This window comes from Lagenorhynchus albirostris, chromosome 3, assembly GCF_949774975.1.
Source record: "Lagenorhynchus albirostris chromosome 3, mLagAlb1.1, whole genome shotgun sequence".
In the NCBI taxonomy this organism is placed as follows: Eukaryota; Metazoa; Chordata; class Mammalia; order Artiodactyla; family Delphinidae; genus Lagenorhynchus; species Lagenorhynchus albirostris.
The window spans coordinates 114,937,029-114,951,145 of NC_083097.1; the positions used below are offsets into that span (position 1 = coordinate 114,937,029).

The following is a 14,117-nucleotide window of genomic DNA, read 5'->3' on the forward strand; positions in this document are numbered from 1 at the left end:
CTGTGTGTTGATTGTGGTGGTTACTACATAACTGTATATATTTGTCAAAATTTTTATATACTTAAAAAGGATAAAGTTTACTGTATGTAAGTTATGCCTCACTAAACCTTTAAACATTTCTAAGAATGTATATCTTTTCAAATTCATTCAACAAATATTTACTACATGTCAACTATGTGCCTGGTACTATTGTAGGCCCTGAGGATACAACAGTGACTAAAATTGACAAAATTCTGTTTTCATGGTGTTTATGTTCTGTTGGGAGAAACAGACAATAAACAAGATTAATATGTAAAATATCTAGCATGTTAGTGTTGGTAAGATTTGCTATCAGAGTAGATATGGGGTGTGAGGAAGAGGAGCCTAGAATTGCCCCTAACAATTGAAAGACAGAGTTGCCATTTATTGAGATGGGAAGACTGGTTAGAGGATCAGATTGAGAGTGAAGAGGAAGAGAATGGGAAGCTCTGTTTTGGACATGTCACATTTGAAATGCCTGCTAGATAGCCAATTAGGCCTTCCTGGAGGATGCCCAGCAGACAGCTGGATATACAAGTTTGGAGCATAGGTGAGGTCTGACTAAAGATATAATTTTGGAGTCTGGCAGGACATGCAGCAATCTCCCTCTCATTTTAGGAGGGCCATCCCAAGAATAGGGTTGGCTCTTAAAGGCACAAGAGGACAATTTAAGAAAAAGATATAATTTTGGGATAGCCACCATATGGGAGTAAATACAGACAAAAAAATAGAAGATGTCTGAGGAATGAGCCTCAGTGCTCTCCAATATTAATAGGTCTGAGAATTGAAGAGGAACCAGCAGACTGAGACAGAGTGGCCAGAGGTAAAAGGGAAACCAATCATCTCTGGAGTCCTGGAAGCTGAAAGAAGTGAAGGTTACAAGATGGAGACTGAATGATCTAAAACAACTCTGGATTCGGCAATGTGGAGATCACTGGTAATCTGAAGTAGTTTCAATGGAACAGTGAGCGTGAAAGAAAAAGTTAGAGAAGTTTGTAAACATTTAGAAAGAAGCACTGTTCACTATAATGTTAAAACTAAAATGTTAAATCTGCTCTTCCATTTTTTAATAGTTCCAAGTACTTAAGAACGGTCCTTTCATTATCTGTCCTGATTTTTCCTTGGTTCTATTTCCTGGGTTGGGCAGGGAGAGATCAAGTCAGCTGCTGGAAGATAGTCCCTGCTAAGCACTGGCAGAAATTGATCTTACTCAGACCATCCCAGTTGCATTTCACTTCCCCAATTTAAATTTTATTTTTAAGAAATCTGACATAAAACAACAAGTATGTGTATTCTAGTTAAACATTGCAGGTTGAATACATGCACTTATTGTCCCTTCCTCACAAAATAGTAAAGGGATTTTTTTTAAGCACAAAACTCCAAAGTCAAAGAGGAGCCAAAAGTAGAGGGAAAACAAAATTTGGAAAGGTGGAAAGCAACTGAATTTACAAGTCTTGAGAAACCAGGAAAAAAAAGTCTTGAGAAACTTTTTTTTTATTGCAATCATGAAACAAGAACAAAGAATATGAGAAAACTCTTATTTTCTCCTAGAAAATAAAACAACGAAAAAAATGGAAAACAGGAAAAAGAGATAAAATGAGAGGATCAGTCCAGGAGGCTCAATAACTCCGCCTCCCCAAACACACACACACAAAAATAATTGTAGAAAAAGAAAACATAGAAAATGAAAGAAATTATCAAAGAAATAATATAAGAAAGTTTACCAGTCCAAAAAGACATGTTTACAGATTGAAAGAGTTCATGAGTACTAAACACGAAAAATGAAAAAGTTCTACACCAATGCCACATCATTGCGAAACTTCAGTGTGCTGGGGATAAAGAAAAGTTTCTAAAAGCTTCTAAGGAGGGTGGGGAGAAGAAGAACAGGTAACCTACAAAAGACTAGCATTCAATACAGCATAAGATTTCTCAACAGCAACCTTGGAAACTAGAAGACATTGGAACACTTACCTCAACATTCTTTAGGAAAATTATTTCCAATCTACAATTCTATACCTTACCAAAAGAGTAATTTAAAAATTTTAAATATCAATCAAGTGAGAGTAGAATAAAACATTTTGGATATGTGAGGTCTCAAAAAATTTGCTACCTATGCACCCTTTCTCAGGAAGCTACTGAAATGTTATCTACCAAAATGAGGGAGTAAACTGAGATAAAAAGACATAAGATTTAAGAAACAGGATGTGCAACAAAGTGGAGAAGCAAAGTGAACCCTCACGCTGATGGTGAAAGAAGACACTAGGATGACAGCTATGCAGTATGCAGAGAAGTAACTAGGCCAGATTGGAGCAAGTCTGAGAGTTAAATGAGAGGTCTTTTGGGTAAGGGCAGAATTTACATAGAAAACTAAGCAAACAAAAACATAATTATTAATTCCAGGGAAAACAAAAAGACACGTAGGGAAAGAAAAGTAAGCCTGATTTATTACATGACTGTCCTCTAAATAGTATACATGATCATAATGTAAACATTCAATATTGACCTAAGTAAATTTAACTATAAGAGGAGACGGAAAGATGAGAAAGATGCATTTGTATTTGGTAAATGGGAAGAGAAAAGAAAGGCCAATCCTCATCATCCATGGTGGGAAGTCAACAAATAATACCTAAAATTGAAAAAAAAAAACAATAAATAGGACACGAATAGGCTTTTTAGAAACATGGAGATAACACTAATAGCAGCAGATAAAAGAATTGAAAGTTGCTGCTTCTTGAGAGGACGGTGTGGGTGTAGTTGAGGCTGCTGCTTTTCCTAACAAACCTTATAGACTACTTACTCATATTAACATGCTTAATTTTTTATTTAATATAAAAATTAAGAGAAAACAAGTTAGATTAATATGTAGTATCACAGAAAGGGGTCCATGATATAAAAGTTTAAAAACAAAATTGAGGAATAACAACACAATTCTATTTTTTAAATTATGTATGTATTTACCAACATTTGTACATGCAAAGAATCCACACTAAACTGTTCATAATGGTTACTCACAGGGAGTGGGATGGGGGAGACTCTCTTTTTTTTTTTGAGACTCTCATTTTTTACTTTACATATTTCCATTTTGTTTACTTTTTGGTAACAATTATTAATCATTTACATATTTTTAATGTATATTTGTTCATGTGTGTATATCAAATATAATGTTGTTTGCTTGATAACTTTTTCAATTATGCTTTATATCCACAAGCACACTGCAAGTTTTTTAAGGACCAATGTCATCTTAGAAGCTTTAATGTATATGCATCGCAGTGCCAACCACTGGGCTGGCTACTCATTGGGCAGGTGCTCAATAAAGGCTGAAATTTGCAATACTGAATCCCACATCAGAGCAACAAAGAGCGTGTTGTACCATTCATCGCCACCAGATGGCAGGTCTCTATCAGAAGTCCTTGTCTATGGAGATTTACTCATTATCCCTACTCCCCCTCCAACTTTTCCAGAGTACTTTATCTCACTGTATTGTTATAAATTATTTAAGCTTTTCTCTCTCAGACCAGACTAAGAGCTCCTCCAGGATAAAAACAAATAATGATAATTCATCTTAGACCCATAAGTGTTGAATACTAGCCTGAACTAAGTAGGTAAATATTTTTAGAATAAATAAGTGGATAGATGGATGCATATTTCTCTGAAAACTAATAAAATCACACAATCATCTCCGTACTTTCTTCAACAACAATCAATCAAGAAACATTAACTTGGAACTTCTGTGTCCTATCTAATGTCCAGAGATGGGAGTTTTGAACAGTGAGAGAATAAAAAATATAATAAAGGGGTTTTAGCCAACTGAAATCTCTCCTTGGATGAGCCCCTCCAACTCCAAACCTTTCTAGGCTAATGATGATGCAGCTTCTGCCACCTGGGCACCTCAGTTGATGGGAGAATATGCTGCTATCCTTGGAGAGATTCCTGTGTGGTTGGGATTGACAAGGGCAAGCCCTAAGGAGCTTCCCAACTGATGAAGGAAATATACCTTCAAGCAAGAAACAGCTAGTCATGGCTTGCAGATTTATCCCCTCTAATGTACCCCAGCCCTCACAAGCCCATGTGTTCCAGGAACTGCTCCAATTTTCCACACAGGAAGGCCTATTTTCTTCCCCACACTTGGAAACCTAGATCTCAAAGGGAAAATTGAAGTATTCTCCTCTTCCTTCCCTGGGTATATTGTTGAGGAACTTTGCAAGTCATTGAGGCTAAATTGGGGGGTCAAAGGGAGGGTCAGGGGCTCAAGCAGCTGTGGCATTTGGACTGGGAGTCACCAGGGGGTGGGAAGAGACAAGCTTCCAAGGAGGAGGGGTGGAGACCAGAGATTAAAAATTCCTGAGCTCTGCTCAGTGTCACTGCTCAGAAGAATATGCATGGAGGCTCATTCTCTCTACCCCCCATCTCCACCCCTTATCTAATTAGCAGAGGAGTGTTAAAAGTCAGAAATCCTATCTCTTTCTCTTCTGGCATTCTCCAGCCATCTCCACCCTCTCTCCACCCTCTCACTCAACTCCCACACCCCCCAACTTGCTCCATAGTCTAAGCAGCCCCTCTAGTCTCAGAGCCCTGAAAAAGGAGCCTGGAAAAGAAATGTGGAGGAATCAGGGATCTGGGGAGTTTAGTGAGAATGCACATCTGGAAGAAGCATTAGCTTAGGATGCACACCACCATTACTGCAGGGTGACCAACCATCCTGGTTTGCCCAAGACTGTTCTGGTTTAAGCACTGAAAGTCCCATACCACGGGAAACACCTCAGTCCTGGGCAAACCAGGATGGTAGCATCAAGGCTCTCTTGGCCCCAACTCACTGTGTAACACTGAGTAAATCCTCTCTCTCTGGGCCTCAGTTTTATCCTTGTAAAAATGGGAGCCTCTAGCTCAGACACTCTATGCCGCTATAAATGGCCTCTAGATTTCCTGAAGCTGGGCACAGCAAGGGTGACTCTGGCTTACTCCTCACTGATTACTGCCCCCAGTGTTCCCCTAAGACTCCTGGTATCTCAACATCCTGGAACATGAGGTGGAAGGGGCCTTCAGGATTAACCCGTCCTACTCCTCTCTAGCTCTATGAATACCATTCCAGTGGAATACAGTGCATTTATTCATTGCATTCCACCTACCACTCGATGCCCTACATTATAGTTAGATACAGACCTTATCTCCTTTTTACTAGATACTAAGCTCCTTCAGGGCAGGTAGCAAGACTTTGGCTCAGCAAAGGTTAAAGCCTTGCACATAACTGGAACAAACAAATATTTGGTGTTAAATTCTACGGAGAAATCTTTTGCACTTTACCTCCCAGTGGCCTAGAGGGAGGATACAGGGATCCAGCAGTGTGGTGGGAGGCAGCTTGTCCAGTCTCAGAGAACCTATTGTGAAATTTTTAGGAATTTTGCAAACTGGTTGTTAAACACAGCTGTTATTAAAATTAAATTATATAAACTTACAATTAAACTTATAAATAAATTAATTATATTAAAAACAAAGGGGAAAATAAAAAGGAATTCCCTGGCTGTGCAGTGGTTAGGACTCAGTGCTCTCACTGCCGGGGCCTGGGGTTCGATCCTTGGTCAGGGAACTAAAATCCCATAAGCTGCATGACACGGCCAAGCAAAAACAAAGATAAGTAGTCAAAATTTACCACTTCCTTATTATTTTACTAGATTTTACTATTATCTATACCCTTAAGGTTAATTACATCTATCATACCTACGATAAAAATACTGTATAATGACGTGCCACTATTTGTCTCTTCCCAAGTCCACACTGGTAATTTGAAATCAGCCATGGTGGAAGTATTTACACCATGCAAATCAGCAAACACTACCAATCATGTCTCCTATCACACTGAAACTGGTTGTGGAATATCTACCAGCACACCACTAGCTCAGATATACTACTATTCTGTCTGTCTGGTCATAGGCCCACTCTGCTTCCATTATTGTCGTCTACTCTGGTCTTCAGTTCCTGATTTCCATTCCCAAAAGAGAGAAACCAACAGTTGAAAGAGTTGAATCGTCACTTAAAAACTAATGAGATAGGGACTTCCCTGGTGGCATGGTGGTTAAGAATCTGCCTGCCAATGCAGGGGACACAGGTTCTAAGCCCTGGCCTGGGAAGATCCCACATGCCCTGGCAACGAACAGTGGCTTCTGCTCGCCACAGCTAGAGAGAGCCCGCATGCAGCAGGGAAGGCCCAACACAGCCATAAATAAATAAATAAATAAATAAATAAATAAAAACTAATGAGATAATACAGCTGAGGTTAAGGAAATGGATGCACAAGCTGGCTATAAATGATGTGTAAACTTCAGTGTGGAGCACCAATCTCTGGCTCTTCTCTCCCTCCAGGAGACCCTCTACCACAATGAATGACTATCATCAGTCCAGCACCACGGTCTTATGTAGACAGAGTCCCAAAGCACTCTGAAGAAGCCATTGGTTGCCCTCCAGGTATCCATCTCACAGGCTTATCCAGATGGCCAACTGAAGGATTTAAAGATACATAAGATTTCCATGCTGACAGCTGGAGAAGACAAGACTTTCCCATCTCTGGCCTACAATCACCTCTGGGGTTAATAAATTTTGTAAATCATAAAATTAGGATTATAGCATGTAAGAGAGCTGGTAGAATCCTTAGAGGTTATTCAACACTCAACATCTTCCCAACTCTCTCATTTTTCAAATGAAGTAATTGAGTCCACATGACAGTAAATAGCTTGCCCAGGGTCACATAATAAATTAGTGGCCAACATCCAAGGCTCCTAATACCTGGAGCAGAGGCCTTTCTTTAACATCCTAAATTCCTTTTAGAGAATTTATATGATCTTTAGAGAATGTGAGCAGGAGCAAGCACAAAGTTTACACGCAAAAAGCTCACCACCTTCCCCTCTCCTTCCTAGAAAATTAAAGAATGTTTTTATAGAGTACCAACTAAATGCCAAGTGCTATGGGGAGCACAGAAGAATAAGACCCAGTCACTCATACACAGGAAGTGAATGTGGGATCACTCCTAAAACTCTTTCAAGGGGTGTGGGAGATTCCTTGGGTCTAATGTGACCCCTGTTCTGAACACACAGTCAGTGGCATGGAAATCAACGCTGCTGTCTTAAGAAGTGAAAATTAAACAATAGATTCTTTTTTTTTTTAAGTATCATTCAGTTACAATATTAAATCAGTTTCAGGTGTAAATATTAGATTCTTGATTGGGAAAATAGGAAACAGAGAAAAGGCCACTGAGGCAAAACTCAGTGTGCTTTTCCCAAGTAACTCAGTGTGGGACACCTCTCTTCCCCAAGGAGAGAATCCCACAAGCAAGGAAAGGAAGAGAGCTTGCTGGGCTGAGAGCCAGAGCTTTAGTCCATTAAGGACATTTTGCATTTGAGACATTCATACCCATCCTCCTAGAAAAATGAAACAGAAAAAAAGACACAGAATAGGAGCCCAAATTTCTTATTAGATTTCAACATATCTAAAATCACTCTGTCAAACTGCTATAAAAATTTCTAAACATTTTCATTTCTGTACTTATCTTCTCACATAAAGATAATAGTTTGCAGGCTGACACTAATCCCAGCCCACACTTTGAGTTCACTGCTCTAAAAAGGCCTGGGGAACTCCTTGGCCCCTGGAACTCCTTTGGTGGGGGGATTTCTGAGCTCCCTTTCTCATCTAAATCCAGTCCAGGGTGCTGTGAAGTGATCTGGATTGTGGTCACAGAGTAATGAGTTAGGACTGTAACTTCCTGTTTGTACTTTCCTCTGCATCTCTTTAGCCTGCCTTCCCCAGCCTTAGAAAAGAGTTTCACCAACCAAGGAAGGTCTCCACCCCTTCATTGCAGTCCCCGACCCTACCTAATATTGCTTCGGGTTCTTCCTAGGGGCCACAAGTTCTTTTATTCATTCATTCCTTCACTCATTTGTTCATTCATCCAGGCATCTTCTTCAGCACTAAGAATACAAAGTGAATCTTAAAGACAGATTCCTGCCTAAGGAGCTTATGTCCTAGCAACAAAGTGCTATCAGAAAGAAAGGCATCAGTCTTCTGAAATATAGCCCTGGGTGGCCCAAAGGTTGATTCTCACATATACAAGCAGTTAACAAACTAGAGCTCTAACAAATATAAAATGGTAGACCTACTAGGAATGAAGGAAATTTACCAGAACTTACTTTGGTAGAATATGGTAGAAGGGACTGTTGAGAGGTGGCCTCGGGTCCCACGTGACTTTACAGTCACCAAGGGAGGAGGTAGGAATGGTGCACTTGGTTGCTTGGGTAAAATGAGTAGGAGAGGGCCCCAAGTAGAGTTCCTCTATAATTATTAACACCTTGAGGAGGAAAGCAGGGTAAGGAGTGGGGTCTTATTAACGGGTGAGGACACCGTAACTTTGAGGGATAGATGACCTATCTTTAGAATTAGCAGAGCTAGGAAACTTGCTTGCTCTGGGCTACAAGATTCTGAAAAATGAGCCCTCAAGCAGGAAGAGACAAAAGTCTGACTTATAGAGGGTAGAAACCTCCTGGGTAGGGAAAGGCCTCAGCCCATCTGTCAGCCTGGGAGGGAAGAAGGGCTGGCAGGGTGGGGCAGGGCGGGGCTTCCCTTGGAGGCTTTGGGCTGAGTCCCTCCTCCCTGGTCCCCCATTGGGTCAGTGGCTCCTACAGCCCTGCCAGTGAGGGACAAATGAGAAGAGCTGTTGATTTTTTCCCCCTTGGCCATTCAGCATTTCCCTACATAAATACTGAGAAAGATCCTGCCCTCTCCTCACTTCTCTGGACTTGGCCCTGGGCTAGACTTGGTCCCCTGGGGGTGGGAAGGGCCATGGGGGACTTGTTTATGCTCAGGGTGGCTGTGGGCATATGGTATGCAACCTTCAGTGCCTCTGCCTGGTAAGTCCTTCCCTCTCCCTCCCCCCCACCCCCCCTCCTCACCAAGGAAGCTTCTACTACCTCATCCCCAGTCACCATTACCTCACTTTTTCTCTTTTTGGTAGGTCAGTGAACAATTTCCTGATAACAGGTCCCAAGGTAGGATGATCTCCTGCTCCTGTTTTTACCCATCCAGGTTCCTAAGGGAACTCTTTTGGGGAAGGAAAAGAGGGGAAGGGAGATAGTGCCAGAAGTCACCCACCCAGAGGAACCTATGATTGATTATTCCCTAATGGAGAGCTAACCCATTTGAGTCTTGCTTGCACCCTCTGACCCAGATGACCTGACTAGAGCCAGGGTTGAAGCTCACATCCTTTTCCCTCTGCCAGGCCTATCTGACCTACACCACCAGTGTGGCCCTGGGTGCCCAGAGTGGCATTGAGGAGTGTAAGTTCCAATTTGCTTGGGAACGCTGGAACTGCCCTGAAAATGCTCTCCAGCTTTCCACTCACAACAGGCTGAGAAGTGGTAAGTTTGTGCACCTGTACAAAGGGGTATATGTCCATGAAGTTGGGCTTGAAGTATATATGTATGTGTAACATGTATGTGTACAGTGCAATGAAAAAGTTAGCAGTGATCTGCCACTTCCTTGTTGTGTGACCTCAAGTGAGTTACTTCCTCTCTCAACCTCAGTGTTGTCATTTGGGTCAATAAGGTCAGCTGTTTAGCTCACCAGGAGTGTTGTGAGGGTTGAATGAGGTGAATACAAAGGTATCTCTATAGAAATGTAATTACTCTATTTTTTAATGCATGTCTGTATTTGTGTTTGTACACACTTATCTTGTACTGATTTGCATGAAACAAAAATGGGGAAAGGGCTCTGTGTTTGCAGCCCCTGAGGGAGTTTCAACTGTCATAAAATCCCAACAACAGAGAAACAGAGATCACACATTGAGCTATGCTTCAACTTGAGAGTGTGTGTGTGTGTGTGTGTGTGTGTGTGTGAGCAGTTGTTTGTAACTATGTATAGTAGTTTGCATGAAAGTTGTTTATGTAGAAACTATTAATGAAGAGTTGCCTGAGAAAAGCTAGGGGGAAGGGAGTAAAGAAGATAGGAAAAAAAGTATCTTCCTGTGGGGTATACAAATAGGATGAGAAGTAAAATGGGACAACGTTTATAAAGAGTTAGGAAGATACAAGCTCAGTAAGTGGTAGGTATTATCATGATGACTATTACATGGCTCCAACTCCATGTCAGAGAGAAGAAAATACCCTTCTCTCTTTCATAAGCCAGCCTCATAGCTCTGAGTCCTCACTGCCTAAGGACAAGAAGCAATGGCTAATGAACAGAGGCCTAGGCTGGATATCAGGAGGATAGTGTCCTGGTCCCAACACCATAACTGGTGAGGAGAGTGGCCTTGGTCTCATCACTTTATCTCTGGGTTTTACTTTCCCCATCTGTAGCATGGGGATGCTCATTCCTGCCTGGATGAAGTAAGGATGCTGGAAAGGCATGCACTGTTCTCTCAAGTAGAAGAGCATTCTCTTAATAAACCCAAAGAGGGAGGGGGACAGGAGAGAGAAATGAAATGGCATTTCTTTTCCAAAAACTCTTCTTTGGGTCATCAGGGTCCTAGTTTCCAGCCCCCTCTTTCTTTCCAAAGCCACCAGGGAGACTTCCTTCATTCATGCTATCAGCTCTGCTGGAGTCATGTACACCATCACCAAGAACTGTAGCATGGGCGACTTTGAAAACTGTGGCTGTGATGAGTCAAAAAATGGAAAAACAGGTAAGTTGTGCTCTCTGATGGGGGTGGGAAGAGGTGAAGGGTATAGAGCTGAGCGTAGGCTAAACTCTTCCAGGGAAAGGCTGAGGGACACAGCTTCTTCAAACCCCTAGACTCTAGCAGCAGCTTCATTGGTGGGAGCTCCTAGATCTAGACCCTCCTAAGAACTGAGCTGGATCCATGATTCTAGGACCAGCAAGTAGCACCAAGCTCTAAAGCCAACAAGGCATCTAGGAAGGAGGAGGCCAAAGAGAGTTTAAAGCTAACCCTTGTATTTCAGGCTTAGAATGACTTGTGCATAATCCAGAGCTACCCAATTATCTGCAGACAGCCTAAGAGACTTGGATTTGTCACTAATGAGGGAGGAGGTGGCTCTAACAAGACTACTGTAGCATAATGGTACAGAATTCTAGAATGTTTGAACTGCAGTGAACATTTGAGATCCTCTAGGCCAGCCCCAGCATGCCTACCTTTACTTTGGGTATAGAGCTGAACTGTCTAGAGTTGGGGAGCACCTGAAGGGTGGGCAGTTGGCTTTGGGAATAGGACTCCCCCCGACCCCCACCCAAAATACCTCCATTTCCCTGTTTCACCTTTTTCCTTTTTTTTTTTTTTTTGGCCACCCTGCGTGGCTTGCAGGATCTTAGTTCCCTGACCAGGGATTGAACCCCGGCCTTGGCACTGAGAGTGCAGAGTCCTAATCACTGGACTACCAGGGAATTCCCTCCCTGTCTCACCTTTAGCTATAGCTTTACACACTTCTAGGACTCTTGGGGATGGTCTGTCTATGTCAGCTAAAATGACCTTGACTCTTCTCCAGGGACGTAGCAGGAAGCTATACACAGAACTTATTCTTTCCTCATGCGTAGGAGGCCATGGCTGGATCTGGGGAGGCTGCAGCGACAATGTAGAGTTTGGGGAAAGAATCTCCAAACTCTTCGTGGACAGTCTGGAGAAGGGGAAGGATGCCAGAGCCCTGATGAATCTTCATAACAACAGGGCAGGCAGGCTGGTACGTATAAGAGTTGACCAATGAGCCAACAGGCTCAGTATTTACAACAGCCTCACATCCATACAGACCTTCACAACTTACCAAGAGCTGTCTCATACATGTTTCATCCTCACACCACCCAGCAGGACTGGGATAGCTACCCCCATTCTCTGGATGACAAAGCCAGTTAAGGCAGAGCCGTGGCTTGGCCAAGGCAATACATCTAATAAGTATCAGAACCAGACAATGAACACAGATCTTTTAGCCTAGTCCTTTTATCACTAAACCTTATATGCTAGCTCCTTCTACAGGCAGGTTTCTGAGAACACAGAACAAAGGCCTTGCTCTCATGACTTAAAATTTTAACCATTTCAACTGCATTTCGAGGAAATTAACAGGGGTTTATCATACAACCTATGTCCTAATGTCTTTCTGGGCTTGGAGGGGTTGGGACTGATCTAAGCTTCTCTGGAAGGTCTAATCTCCCCCAAGACTTTTGGTGGGGTAGCAATCCTTGGAGTGTTCTGAACTGAAATCTGGAGTCTAGTTGTATTAGAAGCTAAGAGCATAGAAATTTCCCTTTGAACCTATACCTAGATGTCCTGGTTGCCCATGGCAAAGGGAAGAGGTTTTCAAGGCAATTACAACCATGGGTAATCGCCTTGGGGGTAGGGGTTCAGAGCTTCCTTCCCTCTGGGAGAGGGCCCAAAAGACAAATCCAGATACCCACAAATACTCTAGCCCCCAGCTTCAACACAGTAACAGTGCCAATGATCATGTTTTTCATTTTTAATTTACAAATTACTTTCTTGATCATTCTTATTCTTATGGGCAGAATGAGAAACAAGCTCACAAGTGATGAAGTTAGGCCTTCAGCCTAGGTTACCTGACTTCAGTAACCTCCTCAACACTTGCCTCACTTCTTCCATAAGAATCACTCAGGGGAACGTTAAAATCACCAACACCATGGCCTTTAAACCTCTGAACTTCCTAATTGAGAAGATATGAGGTAGGGCCCAGATCTTCTTACGGGCCTCCCTCATAATTCTAATGTAAAGTTAAGAAGCACAAATCTAAAATATTCCATTAATTGCTAGCCTTTGGTCTTCTCTACCCAGAGCCAATCTCCTTTTGTCCTCCCTCTCTCTTTCTCTCTCTGTGAAGGCAGTGAGAGCCACCATGAAAAGGACTTGCAAATGTCATGGCATCTCGGGGAGCTGTAGCATCCAGACATGCTGGCTGCAGCTGGCTAACTTCCGGGAGATGGGCAACTACCTAAAGGCCAAGTATGACCAGGCACTGAAAATTGAGATGGATAAGCGGCGGCTAAGGGCTGGGAACAGTGCCGAGGGCCACTGGGCACCCACTGAGGCCTTCCTTCCTAGTGCAGAAGCTGAGCTGATCTTTTTAGAGGAATCGCCTGATTACTGTACCCGCAATTCCAGCTTGGGCATCTATGGCACAGAGGGTCGGGAGTGTCTGCAGAACAGTCACAATACATCCAGGTGGGAGCAATGCAGCTGCGGGCGCTTGTGTACAGAGTGTGGCCTGCAGGTGGAAGAGAAGAGAACTGAGGCTATAAGCAGCTGTAACTGCAAATTCCAGTGGTGCTGCACGGTCAAGTGTGACCAGTGTAGGCATGTGGTGAGCAAGTACTACTGCATGCGCTCCCCAGGCAGTGCTTGGTCCCAGGGCAAGGGCAGCACACGATAGCACCCCACAGGAACTTACTTGCTCAGTTGCATGACAATGGAGGGGGGACACAGCTTTTCTCTGGGAGAGAAGAGACAAGAAAAACAATTGGAAAGTCACAGGGTTGATCTGTAGTCCTCTTGATATCTGCTGTACATGGGAAAATGGAGGCCTAAGATCATACAGCATGTTCTTGACAGAGCTGAAATGGGCATCTGGGCCTCCTAACTTGGGTAGACCACATTTCATCTTTCCTACAAGTTACTTCCTGGTCTTTCTGCCTGTAATTTTGTAGTTTGCTAAAGGGGGAGTTTTGGCTTGGGGTCCATATCCAAAAAGACCTTCAAAGTACTTGCCCCTGGAGTTTCAGACCATGTCCAACCCAGCTGTATGGCTGAGAATCAGAGAATGGAAGCCAAAAATGAGAGTTCTGTCCAGAGTCCTGAAGGAGCAACCTTCCCCTACTCTGGCAAGCTCCAGAAAGACCAACTACAAGTTCATACAGATAAGTGGGGGCAGAGGCTACATACCTGCCTAGAGAGAGGTATATAAGGTGTTGGGTTTTTTACCTCAATATGCACTTTTGAAAAGTTCACCCCACCCAACCCTGGGGAAACCAGTACCCAATATAACCTGATGACTTTTCCAGCTCAGAAACTATCTCTGGAGCCATGGAGAAGGGATGGTTACAGTAAGTGGACAGATGACTACAACTTACCTGCTCAAGGCACCCCAAGAGGGATTTTCCCCCAAAGAGCT

The 14,117-nt window shown here is 42.9% G+C and overlaps 1 protein-coding gene and 1 non-coding gene across 2 annotated transcripts; both read left to right on the top strand.

Moving 5' to 3' along the window:
- Positions 1-570: 570 nt before the first annotated feature.
- On the top strand, positions 571-686 carry LOC132518946 (small Cajal body-specific RNA 11). Its single transcript, XR_009540059.1, has one exon. It is a non-coding gene; the product is annotated as a small Cajal body-specific RNA 11 (non-coding RNA).
- An 8,193-nt stretch (positions 687-8,879) lies between these two features.
- On the top strand, positions 8,880-13,379 carry WNT8A (Wnt family member 8A). The gene is made up of 5 exons (XM_060146271.1): positions 8,880-9,047; positions 9,278-9,416; positions 10,553-10,678; positions 11,545-11,687; positions 12,831-13,379. The coding sequence occupies exons 1-5, from the start codon at positions 8,880-8,882 to the stop codon at positions 13,377-13,379; spliced, it is 1,125 nt and encodes a 374-aa protein (XP_060002254.1).
- The last annotated feature ends 738 nt before the right edge of the window (positions 13,380-14,117 follow it).